This window comes from Hippocampus bargibanti, linkage group LG09 (assembly GCF_051943395.1).
Source record: "Hippocampus bargibanti isolate YZ-2025 linkage group LG09, ASM5194339v1, whole genome shotgun sequence".
In the NCBI taxonomy this organism is placed as follows: domain Eukaryota; kingdom Metazoa; phylum Chordata; class Actinopteri; order Syngnathiformes; family Syngnathidae; genus Hippocampus; species Hippocampus bargibanti.
The window spans coordinates 20,495,001-20,514,174 of record NC_142742.1 but is presented as its reverse complement, the minus strand read 5'-3'; the positions used below and the strand labels follow the sequence as shown (position 1 = coordinate 20,514,174).

The 19,174-nt window shown below is 40.4% G+C and overlaps 1 protein-coding gene and 1 long non-coding RNA gene across 4 annotated transcripts in view; one reads left to right on the top strand and one right to left on the bottom strand.

Annotated features, from left to right (window-relative positions):
• Positions 1–615: 615 nt before the first annotated feature.
• Positions 616–15,156, top strand: LOC148893934 (uncharacterized). Of its 3 annotated transcripts, none has more exons than XR_016115968.1 (4): positions 616–1,740; positions 7,765–7,828; positions 12,322–12,425; positions 12,920–15,156. It is a non-coding gene; the product is annotated as an uncharacterized LOC148893934 (long non-coding RNA). The 3 variants fall into 3 exon arrangements; XR_016115969.1 differs by having other exon boundaries at positions 616–1,195; positions 12,920–15,155; XR_016115967.1 differs by lacking the exon at positions 616–1,740 and having other exon boundaries at positions 2,427–7,828; positions 12,920–15,155.
• Positions 10,825–19,174, bottom strand: part of adprs (ADP-ribosylserine hydrolase) — a 15,008-nt gene continuing 6,658 nt past the window's right edge. Inside the window, exon 6 of the mRNA XM_089004158.1 lies at positions 10,825–12,544. Within this exon, the coding sequence (XP_088860284.1) occupies positions 12,174–12,544 (371 nt within the window). The 3' untranslated portion in view covers positions 10,825–12,173. The remainder of the gene's footprint in view (positions 12,545–19,174) is intronic.

The following is a 19,174-nucleotide window of genomic DNA, read 5'->3' as shown; positions in this document are numbered from 1 at the left end:
GATTGGATTGGATATTATTATTATTGGATATGCCTTTATTAGTCTCACAGTGGAGAAATTTACATTTCACAGCAGCAAAGTGATGAAAGGAGGATGAAGGGATGACTCCCTGTCTTTGGTTTGTCATATTGTCTTTGTGTTGTCATATTATTTATTTAGTTTTTTTTTTTCTTCTTTTGACTTCAATAGTGGCTGCCTTTCCAGCAGCTCATGTATTTTGTTTTTCTACTTTCATTCCTTTCATCACTTTGCTGCTGTAAAATGTAGATTTCTCCACTGCAAGACTAATAAAGGCAAATCCAATCCAATCATTCTACAAGGAGGAGCACTATAGTGATGGGAATTCCGGCTCTTTTCAGAAAGCCAGTTCTTTTGGCTCGACGCACTAAAAGGATTCGGCTCTTACGGCTCCCAAATGGCTCCTCAGTTTGTTTGTTTTCTTTTTTTTTGTTGTTGCTTAAATTAACTAACTAACAAAAATCATGTAAAATTATGTGAAAAACGAATTACTCATGTAAAAAAATACACTCTCAAATATTTGTATTTATATGGCTTGATTTATATGTGCACAGAGAGCATCTACTAACTTTCACTTTCCCTGTGGTTGCTCTGGTCTGATGATCAGCTGTCACTAATTTGCTTTTCATATTAATAATGATATCATACCAACAAGTAAAAAATAAAATAATTGAATAATAATAACAGCATAATTTGATAACATTTGTCTGCCCTAACGTCCCCCCTCCCCTCTTCTCTTCACTGCTGCGTGTCTGTAATTCTCCCCTCACTGCTCTACCACGGATATCGATATCGTGCGGCTTTAACTGAAAACTGGGGGCGGGGAATAGAGGACAAAAAAGTCGGCTCCCATATTTGGCTCCTTGTTAGGACCCGGCTGTATTCGTTCACTTCAAAGATCCGCCTCTAAGAACTGTCTCGTTCGCGAACGACACATCACGAGTGCACTCCATATAGTGATGTATTGACTTGGTTTTGCCGCGCCTGTGCTCCTCTGTTTTCACTCTGTTACAGTTGTGAACCCATCTGCAGCAATGAGTGGGCCAAAGAAAAGTCGACAGTGAGTGCCGAGTGTTTAATAAGGAATGGACAACTAAACAGCGGTTGGCAGCTTGTTGGCAGGCTCAGCAAAAACATCTTTACGCGGCAAACTGCCATCGAAGAATCAAGCACGAAGGCAAGTTATTTACTGCCGTTCAAATTAGCAAAGGCCAGTAAGGCTTTCTCCGAAGGGGAGTTTCTCAAAGAGTGTATGGTAGACACTGCAGCTATTTTGTGTCCTGAGAGCAAGAACAAATTTGAAAAAATAAGCTTATCACGCAGGACAGTGACTCGCCGTGTTGACCTAATTGACGAAGATTTAGCAAGCATACTAAACAAACAAGCGGAGCCATTTACATTATATTCTTTGGCACTGGACGAAAGGACACCACTCAGCTTTTAATTTTTATCAGAGGGATTAATGACAATTTTGAGATAACGGAGGAGTTTTTGGCCATGGAACCCCTGAAGAAAAAAAAAAACTGGGGAGATGATTTGTACAACAGTGTGGCGGCGGCAATGGAACGGCACAAGCTAGCTTGGAGTAAACTCGCCAACGTTACCACAGATGGATCGCCAAATCTGACTGGAAAAAAACGTCGGGTTGCTCAAAAGAATCCAGGACCGGGTGAAAGAGCACAACCCAGAGCAGGAGGAGGCACCCCGTGCAGATACCAACAGGTTTTCTTCCAGAATGTTCCTGTATTTGGCTCCATCCATCTTCCCGTCAATTTTAACCATCTTCCCTGTCCCTGCTGAAGAAAAGCAGGCCCAAACCGTGATGCTGCCACCGCCATGTTTGACAGTAGGGATGGTGTGCTCACGGTGATGAGCTCTGTTGCTTTTACGCCAAACATATCGTTTTGCATTGTGGCCAAAAAGTTCCATTTCGGTTTCATGTGACCAGAGCACCTTCTTCCACATGTTTGGTGTGTCCCCCAGGTGGGTAGTGGCAAACTTAAAAACGAGACTTTTTATGGGTATCTTTGAGAAATGGCTTTCTTCTTGCCACTCTTCCATTAAGGCCAGATTTGTGCAGTGTACGACTGATTGTTGTCCTATGGACAGACTCTCCCACCTCAGCTGTAGATCTCTGCAGTTCATCCAGAGTGATCATGTGCCTCTTGGCTGCATCTGTGATCAGTTTTCTCCTTGTTTAGTAAAGTTTGGAGTGACGGCTGGGTCTTGGTAGATTTGCTGTGGTCTGATGCTCCTTCCATTCCAATATGATGGCTTGCACAGTGCTCCTTGAGATCTTTGAAGCTTGGGAAATCTTTTTGTATCCAAATCTGGCTTTAAACTTCTCCACAACAGTATCTCGGACCTGCCTGGTGTGTTCTTTGGTTTTCATGATACTCTGCACTTCAAACAGAACCTTGAGACTCTCACAGAGTAGGTGCGTTTATACGGAGACTTGGTTACACACAGGTAGATTCATCAGTCAGTTAGGACTCCATTGGATCATTCAGAGATCCTCACTGAACTTCTGGAGTGAGTTTGCTGCACTGAAAGTAAAGGGACCGAGAAATACTGCACACCCCGCTTTTCAGTTATTTATTTGTTAAAAAGGTTTACTTTATCCAATAAATGTTGTTCCACTTGACGATTGTGTCCCACTTGTTGATTCTTAACCAAAAAATTAAATTTCATATCTTTATGTTTGAAGCCTGAAATGTGGCAAAAGGTTGCAAGATTCAAGGGGGCCAAATACTTTTGCAAGGCACTGTACGTTTCAGTACTGCCCTTCTGATGATATAAAATGATCTGGATCCCTCTCTTTTTTGCACTTGTGATCTGCAACCATTGTTTGTAACTCACGGGTGCTCGGAATATTCTGTCATTAAAAGCTTCAAAGAAAGTGTTCATCAACTCAAGCCTGTATTTAGATACAACATCCTCACCGTCTAAAATTCAACAAACACGTGGAGGAAAGGTGGCCTCCTCCAGCAGCAATGAGATGTCAAAACCATTTGTTGAGAAAGTTAGATTGTATCCTCATTTTATGTAATGCTGTAATACTGAACTGATCTGGCAACCTAGCCACGACGGGACATCACGTGACTTGACAGCGATAAAAGCCAGTTTGTGGGTTTATGTTTTTGGACTTCTTGTACGACGGTGAACGCAGCGGTTGCTGTCTGTGCTTCGGCAAATAAATATCCTACTTGTATGATCTAAACAAGAGGACCTTCTCGACTCTTTATTCTCCCAAATGCATCGCGAAAGCGCTGAAGATCTCAACACCATTCTTTGAATTTCCTTTGTAGTTTACAGATGCATTCTTTGTTTCGGAGCATGTTTTGTTTCCACTTTTTAGAGAAGTACAAGTAGGATACTTGAAGGGGCTTGTTTATTGGCTGCAGACAGATGAACTCCCTTCTAGTCGACACAAAGAAGACCACGGCTCCCAAATGACTCAAACCTCCAAAGCTCATATATTAAATTGACAAATATGCAAATAACATTTAGGTTGTGTTATTTTGTTTTCTTAATTACTATTTTCATTTTTAAAAAACTGTTCATATTCGATTTCGTGAACAAAAGTTCTTTTCAATTTAGTTTGCATTTTGTAATTGGTTTTCCGCAACTAGACTAGTTGATGAAAACAAGTCAGTTTAGTTATTCAAGTAATGTGGTAGATTTTCTGTAAATTATTACACATTTAAACACCGACTTAGATGCTATAAATCATGACCCATTTTATTAAATAATGGTTATTCACCAAAATTATGCAATGAAAACGAACATTAGATTGTACAAATTGCCCTTGTAGACAAAGTATTGTTTGACACACAGATAAAAATGGAAGAACGGGGTTACGGACACAGTGGATATTACCAAATCTACACACCCTTGTTTAAATGTATTTTTTTTTTTGGCATTGAAAAAGATCAAGACAAACCATTTCAACGTTGGCATCATAGATATGACCCACAACCTGTATACTTCAATTGAAAAACAAGAAACTCTTTTGAATCTTTGAGAGATGAAGTAAAAAGAAACAAATGGCATATGTTCAGACTTTGCCAATCACACTATAACCCATGTTAAATGGGAGTCGGCACACATCTGTCAGCATTTAACGTGCCTGATTAACCCCATATGAAGTTCAAATGTTCCAGGAGGCTTTTTTTTTACTTCATGCATTCATACATACAGTACATACACGCACACAAACTAGTTTGGGCTCTGACAACATATCAGGATTTTGTAAATTTAGGATTATACCGAGCAAAAGACTATTACAAGGGGGTGAAACGAACCTGCAGTGACAGACCACGAGTACCAATTGATTGCCTTAGTTCGGTCTTGGCACAGATTATTGTTCAACATAAGCAAAAATGTGTTTTAGAATATTTTTGTTGATACTGAGTAGACAGTACATAATTATATACATTAAATAAATAACTTATTTAAATATTACAATCGCATCAGTCATGAATTTATTTTAACTTGCTAATTAATGCTTCATCTTGAAAATCATGATTGTGTAAAGTCTAATAATTGCCTCCAAATTTAAGTGTTGTTTCCACCCATGACTTAGCTTGGCCTGTCAAAAACAAAACAAAACACAGCATTGACAAGTGAGACAGCCTGATCTGCCACATGAAATTTCTATGGAAAAGTATTCGGGCCACTGTAGTTAGTTGTACGTATGGTATTCCAAAACACTCTGTCAAAAATATAATAACGAACTGCTCCATGTTTGGTGTGCACTGTCGAAATAAACAAGCCAGGAAAGAAGAGTTTGGCTCCATTGTTGTGAGCTATGATTTTAACCTGAAATCTTAATTTAGATATATTATATACCGTGACGGGAAGATAAAGCATCTTAAAAGACTTTGAAGTTGTTTGTGATTTAATGGAGGGAAAGAGATTCCCAGAGCATTGTCATCAAATGGTGAGTAGTTTTGCTTTTTTGAATGTTGCTGTGCCGATGACCATTTTGTGTTTGGAAGCCTTTTACTGAGCATCTTTATCTTTATTAAGTTCATAGAGTTGCTGGTTGTGCCGGTCCCAAGCCCAAATAAATACAGAGGGTTGTGTCAGGAAGGGCACCCGACGTAAAAGCTTGAAAAGAAAAGATGAAAGGAAAAGAAGAATTTGATGGCTTTGGCGATGCCTCACAAGCTATTTTTTGCACTTTTTGTTCTGCCCCCAGTAATTGCATTACAATGCAGCACAATGTCCCACCAACATATGGTTAGGGAAGAAGACTTATCACGTTTCATTTTTGCAACAGCTCGCATGGCTCTAACTCCTTTGGCTCAGCCTCCTTCCATTGTGATGAGAGCCCACATGTAGTCAATGAATTATGTCTTATTGGTCGGTGCTGTTGGACAGTCTGCGGCTGGTTGGTTTCATGGCTTGAGGAGCCCGCGATAAGAAGAAAGGAGCGTCAGCGCCAATGCGGAACTATCATGGCTTGGAATTGAAGCGGATTTATGTGGGACAGGAGATGTGAGACAATCGCTTTTCGTCAGTGGATGCTACAGCTGCATGTTTGCTTTCAACATTTAGCTTGTAGTCAACGTGCACATTCCACCATGATGTCCCTGATCCGCTGATGAAAAGATGCTTTGATCTTCTCCTCTTTCATCTAGAACTGCTTCATGTAACAAAGAGGGTACAGAAAGTGCTTAAGAAGGAATGACCATGTGTCTTTGCGTTGTCATATTGTCTTTGTCATATTATGTTATTTAGTTTTTTTGTTCTTTTGACTTCAAGACGGCGCCGCGAGAGTGGCTACCTTTCCAGCAGCTCATGTATTTTGTTTTCTACTTTCATCACTTTACTGCTGTGAAATGTAAATTTCTCCACTGCGAGACTAATAAAGACAAATCCAATCCAAAGAACCTAGCAATTTTACGTGGAGTGTTATAAGTGTGTTACAAATCCTATTCTTGATACCTCTCCTCTTCTTTTCCTTTCGGCTTTTCCCTTGACGGGGTCGCCACAGTGTCCTCCATCTTTAGAGGTTTGATCCACAATTTGTTTTGGCCAGGCTTTTACGTCGGATGCCCTTCCTGACACAACCCTCTGTATTTATCTGGGCTTGGGACCGGCACAAGAAGACTTATGTCCCTTTGTGGCTACAGAACAAGCAACTCGCTCCAGTAAAAGGCTCCCAAACACAAAACGGCCATCGGCACAACAACATTCAAAAAAGCAAAAACTATACTCACCATTTGATGTCAATGCTCTGATCTTACGATGAAATGGGCATCTCTTTCCCTACATTACCTAGCATTTAATCATAAGGGGGTACAAATGCATCTCCTTTTTTAACCTAACACATTATTGAAGGACATTTGTCACCACCACAACCCCCCAAAAACTGTCCTTTCATCAGTTTCTAAGATTGTGGGGAAAACACTTAAAGGACAACTGACACATTTTTTTTGTTTCCTAACTGACATCAGACAAAACATTTTATAACATCTAAAATACCCAAAACACGCAGGCTGATATTTTTAGTCAATTGAAAAACACCAATAAAAAATGACTTAAATTGTCCAAAAACGACTTCAAAATGAAACCGGAAATGGCCAGTTTCAGAAGGTTGTTCGTGACGTGACGCCAAGACTTCTTGCCTTGCTCGAGAATCAAAACAATGGCTTCAGATTCTGAGAAGATGGTTTCTTGTTACTCATCCAGTTATGACTATGATTGAAATATTTCTGAAGAGGAAAGCATAAATGTTTGCAATCGATTAAAGAAGTCCTTACGTATCATTTTGAGGCACCTGGACTCCAATGTAGCTCCCAGAAAATGCACAAGATGGCGGACAAGCTCCGTTGGTAATGGGCTGATTTGTCTGCTGGGAATTTGTGTCAACTAGTATCAAATGGTAGTCTTGGTGCAACACACAACGATTCACCATTGCATTATGTATGTGTTTTACTTTTAATCTCGCGATCAACACGGATCGACACAATGTTTTTAGACCAAACAAAGTACCCAAAATGCATTGTGTGTCGCTTTCTTGGTCAGGGGTGTTCCTGATGTGACATCACATCAGGAATCGTCACCAACTCGAAAACAAGACTTCCTGAATATTCAGCGCTTGTCTTAAAAAGTAAAATATAGCTTTATGCGGTGTAATCTTTATAAATGTAAATACACTCAGTAGAAGTCATTTGAAGTGATCTTACAAATTATGGATGCAACTTGTCCGGAGGCGGAGGTTGTCCTTTAATATCAACACTGTTCACTTCAGGAAATAATCTTCTTTTAAGTAGCCATAAAGTATACAATACAACATTAAATCATGAATGAAATAGTCCAGCAGTATTTAAAAATTGACACATATTGCTTTCCACTCTAACTTTTTATAAGTTCCTTTTTTCAACTAGTCTGCACTCTTTTAGAATCAATCTCCGATGTCTCAGATTTTGGCCTACTGATAGCTTTTGCTCTATGATTTATAGGTGCATGCAAGGCAGGCCTACATGTTCCCGACTTTAGCATGCTTCATGTTTCTCAGAGAAGCCCAAATGAGCGAGCTCAAATATGGGTCAAATGATGAAATTAGTTTTAAATTTCTCATTTCTGCAGAAAATGGTAAAATTAAGAATACACATTAAAGTACTTCATTATGCTGTTTGGTCACATTGTATTTTTTATGACACATTTGTTTTGCACTGTTGATATTTACATTTGGCTACTATAACCGCTCACCTTAATTCTATTTGTGTTTTCCAGGAAGAGCTTAGAATTAGCTCCGTTTACTCTGTTGGCAGAGGTGACACAATTGTGCCCCCCATGGGTGAGTGTCTACATTTATCATCACAACTATTAACTAAATAATATATGTATATATTTCTGGGTTTGACTGGTCTCAAAGTATATACCGAACCTTTTCTACAGTATTATTATTATTATTATTATTTATGTGTTTTCCTTCTAATTTCACCATCAACACGAAGTTTTCAAACCAAAAAAAGTACCCAAAATGCATTGTGTGTTACTTTCTCGGTCAGGGGCGTTCCAAACGTGACGTCTTGTGGGGATCGTCATCAACTCGCAAACAAGACTTCCTGAATATTCAGCTATTCAGCCAGTCTTAAAATGTAAAAATAGCTATATGCCGTGGAACCTTTGTAAAATACGCTCAGTAGAAGTCATTTGAAGTGATTTTACAAATTAAGGGCATAACTTGTCCGGCCGGGATTGTGTAAAGTCTAATAATTGCCTCCAAATTTAAGTGTTGTTTCCACCCATGACTTAGCTTGGCCTGTCAAAAACAAAACAAAACACAGCATTGACAAGTGAGACAGCCTGATCTGCCACATGAAATTTCTATGGAAAAGTATTCGGGCCACTGTAGTTAGTTGTACGTATGGTATTCCAAAACACTCTGTCAAAAATATAATAACGAACTGCTCCATGTTTGGTGTGCACTGTCGAAATAAACAAGCCAGGAAAGAAGAGTTTGGCTCCATTGTTGTGAGCTATGATTTTAACCTGAAATCTTAATTTAGATATATTATATACCGTGACGGGAAGATAAAGCATCTTAAAAGACTTTGAAGTTGTTTGTGATTTAATGGAGGGAAAGAGATTCCCAGAGCATTGTCATCAAATGGTGAGTAGTTTTGCTTTTTTGAATGTTGCTGTGCCGATGACCATTTTGTGTTTGGAAGCCTTTTACTGAGCATCTTTATCTTTATTAAGTTCATAGAGTTGCTGGTTGTGCCGGTCCCAAGCCCAAATAAATACAGAGGGTTGTGTCAGGAAGGGCACCCGACGTAAAAGCTTGAAAAGAAAAGATGAAAGGAAAAGAAGAATTTGATGGCTTTGGCGATGCCTCACAAGCTATTTTTTGCACTTTTTGTTCTGCCCCCAGTAATTGCATTACAATGCAGCACAATGTCCCACCAACATATGGTTAGGGAAGAAGACTTATCACGTTTCATTTTTGCAACAGCTCGCATGGCTCTAACTCCTTTGGCTCAGCCTCCTTCCATTGTGATGAGAGCCCACATGTAGTCAATGAATTATGTCTTATTGGTCGGTGCTGTTGGACAGTCTGCGGCTGGTTGGTTTCATGGCTTGAGGAGCCCGCGATAAGAAGAAAGGAGCGTCAGCGCCAATGCGGAACTATCATGGCTTGGAATTGAAGCGGATTTATGTGGGACAGGAGATGTAAGACAATCGCTTTTCGTCAGTGGATGCTACAGCTGCATGTTTGCTTTCAACATTTAGCTTGTAGTCAACGTGCACATTCCACCATGATGTCCCTGATCCGCTGATGAAAAGATGCTTTGATCTTCTCTTCTTTCATCTAGAACTGCTTCATGTAACAAAGAGGGTACAGAAAGTGCTTAAGAAGGAATGACCATGTGTCTTTGCGTTGTCATATTGTCTTTGTCATATTATGTTATTTAGTTTTTTTGTTCTTTTGACTTCAAGACGGCGCCGCGAGAGTGGCTACCTTTCCAGCAGCTCATGTATTTTGTTTTCTACTTTCATCACTTTACTGCTGTGAAATGTAAATTTCTCCACTGCGAGACTAATAAAGACAAATCCAATCCAAAGAACATAGTAATTTTACGTGGAGTGTTATAAGTGTGCTACAAATCCTATTCTTGATACCTCTCCTCTTCTTTTCCTTTCGGCTTTTCCCTTGACGGGGTCGCCACAGTGTCCTCCATCTTTAGAGGTTTGATCCAATTTGTTTTGGCCAGGCTTTTACGTCGGATGCCCTTCCTGACACAACCCTCTGTATTTATCTGGGCTTGGGACCGGCACAAGAAGACTTATGTCCCTTTGTGGCTACAGAACAAGCAACTCGCTCCAGTAAAAGGCTCCCAAACACAAAACGGCCATCGGCACAGCAACATTCAAAAAAGCAAAAACTATACTCACCATTTGATGTCAATGCTCTGATCTTACGATGAAATGGGCATCTCTTTCCCTACATTACCTAGCATTTTAAATCATAAGGGGGTACAAATGCATCTCCTTTTTTAACCTAACACATTATTGAAGGACATTTGTCACCACCACAACCCCCCAAAAACTGTCCTTTCATCAGTTTCTAAGATTGTGGGGAAAACACTTAAAGGACAACTGACACATTTTTTTTGTTTCCTAACTGACATCAGACAAAACATTTTATAACATCTAAAATACCCAAAACACGCAGGCTGATATTTTTAGTCAATTGAAAAACACCAATAAAAAAATGACTTAAATTGTCCAAAAACGACTTCAAAATGAAACCGGAAATGGCCAGTTTCAGAAGGTTGTTCGTGACGTGACGCCAAGACTTCTTGCCTTGCTCGAGAATCAAAACAATGGCTTCAGATTCTGAGAAGATGGTTTCTTGTTACTCATCCAGTTATGACTATGATTGAAATATTTCTGAAGAGGAAAGCATAAATGTTTGCAATCGATTAAAGAAGTCCTTACGTATCATTTTGAGGCACCTGGACTCCAATGTAGCTCCCAGAAAATGCACAAGATGGCGGACAAGCTCCGTTGGAAATGGGCTGATTTGTCTGCTGGGAATTTGTGTCAACTAGTATCAAATGGTAGTCTTGGGGCAACACACAACGATTCACCATCGCATTATGTATGTGTTTTACTTTTAATCTCGCGATCAACACGGATCGACACAATGTTTTTAGACCAAACAAAGTACCCAAAATGCATTGTGTGTCGCTTTCTTGGTCAGGGGTGTTCCTGATGTGACGTCACATCAGGAATCGTCACCAACTCGAAAACAAGACTTCCTGAATATTCAGCGCTTGTCTTAAAATATAGCTTTATGCGGTGTAATCTTTATAAATGTAAATACACTCAGTAGAAGTCATTTGAAGTGATCTTACAAATTATGGACGCAACTTGTCCGGAGGCGGAGGTTGTCCTTTAATATCAACACTGTTCACTTCAGGAAATAATCTTCTTTTAAGTAGCCATAAAGTATACAATACAACATTAAATCATGAATGAAATAGTCCAGCAGTATTTAAAAATTGACACATATTGCTTTCCACTCTAACTTTTTATAAGTTCCTTTTTTCAACTAGTCTGCACTCTTTTAGAATCAATCTCCGATGTCTCAGATTTTGGCCTACTGATAGCTTTTGCTCTATGATTTATAGGTGCATGCACGGCAGGCCTACATGTTCCCGACTTTAGCATGCTTCATGTTTCTCAGAGAAGCCCAAATGAGCGAGCTCAAATATGGGTCAAATGATGAAATTAGTTTTAAATTTCTCATTTCTGCAGAAAATGGTAAAATTAAGAATACACATTAAAGTACTTCATTATGCTGTTTGGTCACATTGTATTTTTTTATGACACATTTGTTTTGCACTGTTGATATTTACATTTGGCTACTATAACCGCTCACCTTAATTCTATTTGTGTTTTCCAGGAAGAGCTTAGAATTAGCTCCGTTTACACTGTTGGCAGAGGTGACACAATTGTGCCCCCCATGGGTGAGTGTCTACATTTATCATCACAACTATTAACTAAATAATATATGTATATATTTCTGGGTTTGACTGGTCTCAAAGTATATACCGAACCTTTTCTACAGTATTATTATTATTATTATTTATGTGTTTTCCTTCTAATTTCACCATCAACACTAAGTTTTCAAACCAAACAAAGTACCCAAAATGCATTGTGTGTTACTTTCTCGGTCAGGGGCGTTCCAAACGTGACGTCTTGTGGGGATCGTCATCAACTCGCAAACAAGACTTCCTGAATATTCAGCTATTCAGCCAGTCTTAAAATGTAAAAATAGCTATATGCCGTGGAACCTTTGTAAAATACGCTCAGTAGAAGTCATTTGAAGTGATTTTACAAATTAAGGGCATAACTTGTCCGGCCGGAGGCGTTGGTTGTCCTCTAAAACAAAATCATACAAATGCCAATTGCAGTCAAGCTGAGGCGCTGTGTAAAATTTAAATGAATACTACGATTTGCAAGTTTTCAACCGATATTCAATTCACTATACCACAAAGACCAGATATTTCGATCCAAACAAGCTGAGAGGAGCCTATCCCAGCTGATATAGGGCACAAGTCAGACTACACTCTAAATTGGTCATCAGTCAGTCAGAAGGCATGTATTTATATTATTTTTTTGCTTGTAGTTTACTTCTCTGTGCCGTTTGTAGACTTTTGATAGTGATCGCACGTTTCTTCACTGCTTTGATGACTTGTCCCGCTCCCCTGTGACACTTGATGGTAAAGTATATGAAGCCGTTTTGCATTCACATCTGCGTCATCTGCCCCCTCACAGCAGCGGATCCAAGGCTGAGGAATTAGCTCGACGCCGTAGTGGCCTCCAGCGATAGCCCCAGCCATGCAAGCTATGGTGTCCGTGTCTCCACCCAGTGCCAAACTGTAAGCTATTGTCCGCTCCAGGCCACCGTAGTTCTCTGGAAGGTATTCCCTTGGTTGCAGGCAATGGAGAACACAAAAGATGGCAGTTGGTACAGATTGGAGTGCTGCAATGCCATTACCTGAAAAAAGGTTCAGATGAACAGTCAGAATGGAGGAAAAAAATACAATGACAACTTACTTTTCAGATAGTCTTTTGACAGTATTCAACAATGTAGTCTAATTAACATTGTGTTTGTGGAATATGAATTAATCAGCCAAGTCCAGTCATTTTATCCACCTCTGTCAGGGGCAACCATTTTGCCACTCGCTGTCAATTGAAGATGACATCATAGTTGCTCAGAGCTCACAAAAGTTGTCCTGGTAAAACTGGTATGACCACCGGCTTTTTTTAGTTGGTGGCACCAACAAGGAAAAAAAACGCAAAAAAAAGTATCAAAATAAACCCAGTTCATGATGGGATTTTTTTGTCTTTCATGCTTTTTTTGTCTTTTTAGCTAGGGACAGAGGGACAGAAAAAGCCCAACCATCATCCTGCCAAACCAAAAGTTGGACAGCTATTCAGGGCCGGCGATTGGGAGATGCGGATTGACATTGGCCAGCAATCTGTTTTCCCAGCGGAGATTGCAGCCACCACCATAAGACCAGACTTGGTCACAGAACTCACAGTCCCGTGGGAAAACTCGGTTGAAGAGGTCTACGAGCGCAAGAAGCTGCGCTACACAGAACTCGCAGTGGATGCGCAACAGTGAGGATGGAAAGCCAAGGTATATCCAATAGAAGTTGGATGCAGAGGGTTTGTGGCTTCCTCCACCATCAGGCTGCTAAAAGACCTGGGTATCCATGGACAGACTCTGCGGCACACAGTTAGATCAGTCTCTGAAGTGGCAGAAAGAAGCAGCCAGTGGATCTGGATGGATTGGATTGGATATGCCTTTATTAGTCTCACAGTGGAGAAATTTACATTTCACAGCAGCAAAGTGATGAAAAGAATGAAAGTAGAAAAACAAAATACACGAAGAGGAAGGACCCTTGTTGGGCTCATAGAACAGCAACTTAAGACCCAACACCCCATCTGATTGGGCATGGGACACAAGCGCGGGTGTGATCAACCTGTCGCTGGACACCATCGATGAGGGTGTCTAGTGATGAAAGGCCGAAACACCCAATGATTCTTCAGAATCAGAATCATAAGAATCATGACTGACGATGTGTCCCAAATTCACAACCTTGAATCCCTGATGCACAGCTCCCACACCACACTCAACATCAAGGCTAATCTCATGTGAGGACCATCCATTGGCACAAATGGACAGAACAACATCACATCCAGTGTTTCATGATTCCTATTCTTAGCTGGATATTAGCAGGCTGGCTTGCTATCTATCTGGTTGGCTATCTAGCTATTAGCTATATATCCAGCTGGCTGTTAGCTATCTATCTAGCTAGATGTTGGCTGGCTATCTATTAGGTGTTTAGCTGGCTAGCTATTAGCTATCTATCTGGCTAGCTATTAGCTGGCTATCTGGCTAGATATTAGCTATCTGGCTAGCTATTAGCTGTCTAGCTAGCTAGCTATTTGAGTGAGGAAACACATTAGCTATCTATCTATCTATTAGCGAGCTGGCTAGCTATTAGTTATCAAGCTGGCTTTCTATGTATTTGAGTTATTCCGGGATGAGTGAACGCTGGCACGTGTGGCTGCCGCTGCTCACCCACAGAAAAACTTTATCCTGTGACTGTAAAGTGTTCTTGAGAGTTTTGAAAGGCGCTTGTAAATGAAATGTATTATTATTATGGAATTAAAGGACAACCGACGTCACTTTTTTGTTTCTTAACTGACATCAGAAAAACGTTTTATAGCATCTAAAATACCCAAAACACGCAGTATATTTTTATTCAAATGCAAAAGACCAATAAAAATGACTTAAGGTGTCCAAAATCTGCAAAAAATTAAGCTGCGAATTGGGCATTTTCAGAAAGTCCCGCCCCCAGTTCGTGATGTCACGCCAAGACGTCTTGCATTGCTGGAGAATCAAAACAATGGCTTCAGATTCGGAGAATATGCTTTCTTGTTACACATCCGGTTATGAATATGATTCAAATAGTTCTGAAGAGGAAAGCATACATGTTTGGAATTGATGAAAGAATTTCCGTGTCATTTTGAGGCATCTGGACAGCAATGTAGCGTCCCAGAAAAGAGGCAGAAAATGGCAACCAAGCTCCCTGTGAGGAATTAATCAGCCCATTTCCACAGACTGATAAATTCCTTATATGGAGCTTGGTCGCCTTCTTCTGGCTCTTTTTGGTGCAACATGACGTTTTCAGACCAAACAAGCACAGCAAAATGCATTGACGTGATGGAAGGACTGCTACAATGTGTCCTTTTTTTCGATCAGGGGCGTTCCTTCAGTGACGTCATGTATGTACGAAAACAAGACTTCCGGAATATTCAGCGCGAGTCTTAAAACGTAAAATATAGCTATATGCGGTGGAATCTTTGTAAAATACGCTCAGTAGAAGTCATTTGAAGCCATTTTACAAATTATGGACACAACTTGTCCGGAGACGTCGATTGTCCTTTAAACGTGTGTGTGTGTGTGTGTGTGTGTGTGTGTGTGTGTGTGTGTGTGTGTGTGTGTGTGTGTGTTCGCGCGTGTTTGGGTGCGTAAATGTGAATAGTCAAACCAATGCTGAATATATGAATGGATTTGAATAAGTTTTCTCAGATTTCCTCAAAATTGAGTACATTTAAAAATATGAACACTGACCTAGCTCAGAGATGACCTCCTCGATGGTGACCTTGCTCATGTCCATCAAATCTCTGACTCGATGAAGGCGGTTACAGAATGGCTTCTCTGCTTCTTTAAGACTGTGCCAACACACCAAGGAATTACAAATACATCCAACATACTGCCATTATGGCCATTACCATTGCCTCCTTTGTGCTAAAGCATGTCATGACCTACATTCTGGCATCATTCCGTGAAGCCTCATCACTCTCAATGTCCTCCATTTCTGTGATGAGAGTGTTGATGAACATCTGCGGCATGTTCAAGGCACCCTGCAGTGCAAAGTGGACTGCTAATGCTTGAAGCACTGCCCCATTGTAGCCAAGGGAGCAAGAGTGAGTCAGCTTTGCACCCAGACGAGCAAACTAGCAATACAAGAGAAATAAACTTCATGACAAGAAATAAAACAGACGGGAACACATGGACATTTGACTTTTTAAAGTCAAGGTGTATGAAAAAGTGAAAAGAATTATTAAAAATACTGTATTTTTACAGATCTGGAGTGACGTTTTGCTCTTGTCCACCCCTATATATATATATATATATATATATATATATATATATATATATATATATATATATATAAAATATATATATATAGACAGTGAGACCTCAACTTACGAACGCCTTATAATACGAACTTTTCATCATACGAACGTCAAATTTATGAATATTAAGCCTCATAATAAGAACTATTTTCATCTTACACACTTCGGTGGAAGTGTGTATACATAATATATATGTGTATACATATATATATATATACATAATCTTCTGCGGAAGAACACGAAAGCACACGACCTTCGGCTCTGGCGGAGTGATCTTCGGCTCTGACGGAGTGATCTTCGGCAACCGAACAGCGCTCCAACCGACGCTACTTTGGACACCCCCTCTCATTGAATGCACACGTCCATCGCCTCCTTGCAGCTTTTTGCTTATATATAAGAAGGAGATAATTGAAAAACACGAACGACGTGTGCGTTTGTGTGATTTAGCGACAGAGCGCGGCTATGCTAAGTCCACCATCGCTACCATCCTTCGCATCAAAGAAGCTATCAAAGGTGCGTCTGTTGCAAAAGGTGTTTCCATGCTCTTAAAGCGACGGTCTCGGGCAATCGAAGAAGTTGAAAAACTTCTGTTAATTTGGATTCACAAAAAGCAGCTATCCGGCGACAGCGTGAGTAAAGCTATTTTATGCGAGCCTCGTAACACCTTACAAGTCAGAAAGCAACAGGTGTCAATTAAGAGGTTTTTAATCAGCAAAAACGACGAGGAGTCTCCAAAGAAGCAAAGAGAAGCCACACCAGTGGTTAAGTTACCAACAGTCCTTCTGTGACTCTCCTTCCATAAGCCATCAATGACCATCAAAAAGGTAAATACAGCTTTATTTTACAGCACAGTTTATTTCTTTAATTACAGTCCTCATGTAATGTGCCTCTCTTTCCAAACAGCAAGTCCCTTTGACCTTCGACCTCCAACGCCATTCCATCAAGTCATCAATGACCATCACAAATGTAAATAACGAGACTTTAAGATACAATGCAGTGTACAGTAAAGTCTCGTTATATCGATATCCGGGTTATATCGATACTATTTCTATGCACGCACGGAGTAAATTACATGCAAACAGGGTCGGATATATCGATAGTCCCGGTTATATCGATATTTTTTCGGACTCCCTTGAATATCGATATAACGAGACTTTACTGTATTTCTTTAATTAAAATACCACAGCACATTTATTATGCATAGGATAAGGTAGGTTGTGTGTAGTTTTAAGGCTTATTTAGTTGAAAAGTATATTTTATGGAAACCCGGGAACGGATTATTCCCATTTTAATGGTTTCCTATGGGAATTTTTTTTTCACCTTAAACACTCTGTCTGGGAACCAATTAAGTTCGTAAGTTGAGGTCTCACTGTGTATATATATATATATATATATAATATATATTTATATATATATATATATATATATGTGTGTGTGTGTATACATATATATATACGTATATATATACATATGTATATATATATATATATATATATATGTGTATACATATATATATGTGTATATATATATATATGTGTGTATATACGTATATATATATATGTATATATGTATATATATATATATATATATACGGAGAATGGGGGCTGAATGGTTGACCACGAAACAACTAGTAGCTCAGTGTTCCAATATCCACAAACGGCAATTGCTATCACAACTTGAGATTGATGAGGTACAACACAAATTCCGAGGTGAAGGGCCCCAGGCTGCCATATCACAGGAAGAGGTTCAACCAGAGATTGGGAGGCAAGCCCCAATGAATAATGAGATTGGGAAGCCAGCCCCAATAAATGAAATGCTGAGCGAGGCAGCAAATGACCTGAGAGATAAGATCATGGCAAGAATGAAAACTGGGCAACGAAGGCACCGATTACAACGGCTATGTGAAGTACCACCTGAAAGTCTCATGGAAACTGTGAATGCAGCACTGAGAACGATCCCGACCGGAACGATCACGGAAACCAATGAGCTGATATACACCTCAGCATCAGTGATCCTAGACATGCTTGGCTACAAGAGCAACCATGAGAGCCACGAGATTCATTACCCACCATGGAAAAGACGGTTGGAGGCCAAGATCAAGGCGGCTCGGAAAGATGTGAGTCAATTGACGGAGACCCAGAGAGGTGTGAATAAAAGGCCAATACCCAAGAGGTACATGCAGATAACCATACCTGAAGCACTCGAAACTGCCAAACAAAGACTCCAGGCCTTGGCCAGTCGCCTAAAGAGGTACACGAAAGAGAATGAGGCCAGAAGAATAAACAGGCTGTTCGCAACACAGGCAGGGTTCTAACAGCAGAGCAGACCCTCCAAGGCTGGAAACTGAAAGACACTGGAAAGGCATATGGGAGAAGGAGGTCGCACATAACAGCAGTGCACAATGGCTGGTGACTCTGAAAGAGGAGCACAGCAACCTCCCTGAGCAGAAGCCAGTTACCATCACAGTGGCAGATATACAGGGAAGAGTCTCAGGTATGAAAAACTGGACGGCACCAGGCCCGGATATGGTCCACACCTACTGGCTAAAGAAACTCACAGCTCTCCACGAGCGCCTAGCAGCACAAATGAACCAGCTGCTGATGGATGGGACTCACCCAGGATGGCTAACCGAAGGGCGAACAATCCTGATCATGAAGGATTCCTCAAAGGGTGCAGTTCCTTCAAACTATCGGCCAATAACCTGTCTCTCTACAACATGGAAGCTCATGTCAGGCATCATTGCGGCTAAGATAAGTGGACACATGGATCAATACATGAGCAAAGCACAGAAAGGCATTAGTAGAGATACAGCAATGTAGCGTCCCAGAAAAGAGGCAGAAAATGGCAACCAAGCTCCCTGTGAGGAATTAATCAGCCCATTTCCACAGACTGATAAATTCCTTATATGGAGCTTGGTCGCCTTCTTCTGGCTCTTTTTGGTGCAACATGACGTTTTCAGACCAAACAAGCACAGCAAAATGCATTGACGTGATGGAAGGACTGCTACAATGTGTCCTTTTTTTCGATCAGGGGCGTTCCTTCAGCGACGTCATGTATGTACGAAAACAAGACTTCCGGAATATTCAGCGCGAGTCTTAAAACGTAAAATATAGCTATATGCGGTGGAATCTTTGTAAAATACGCTCAGTAGAAGTCATTTGAAGCCATTTTACAAATTATGGACACAACTTGTCCGGAGACGTCGATTGTCCTTTAAACGTGTGTGTGTGTGTGTGTGTGTGTGTGTGTGTGTGTGTGTGTGTGTGTGTGTGTGTGTGTGTGTGTGTGTGTGTGTGTGTGTGTGTTCGCGCGTGTTTGGGTGCGTAAATGTGAATAGTCAAACCAATGCTGAATATATGAATGGATTTGAATAAGTTTTCTCAGATTTCCTCAAAATTGAGTACATTTAAAA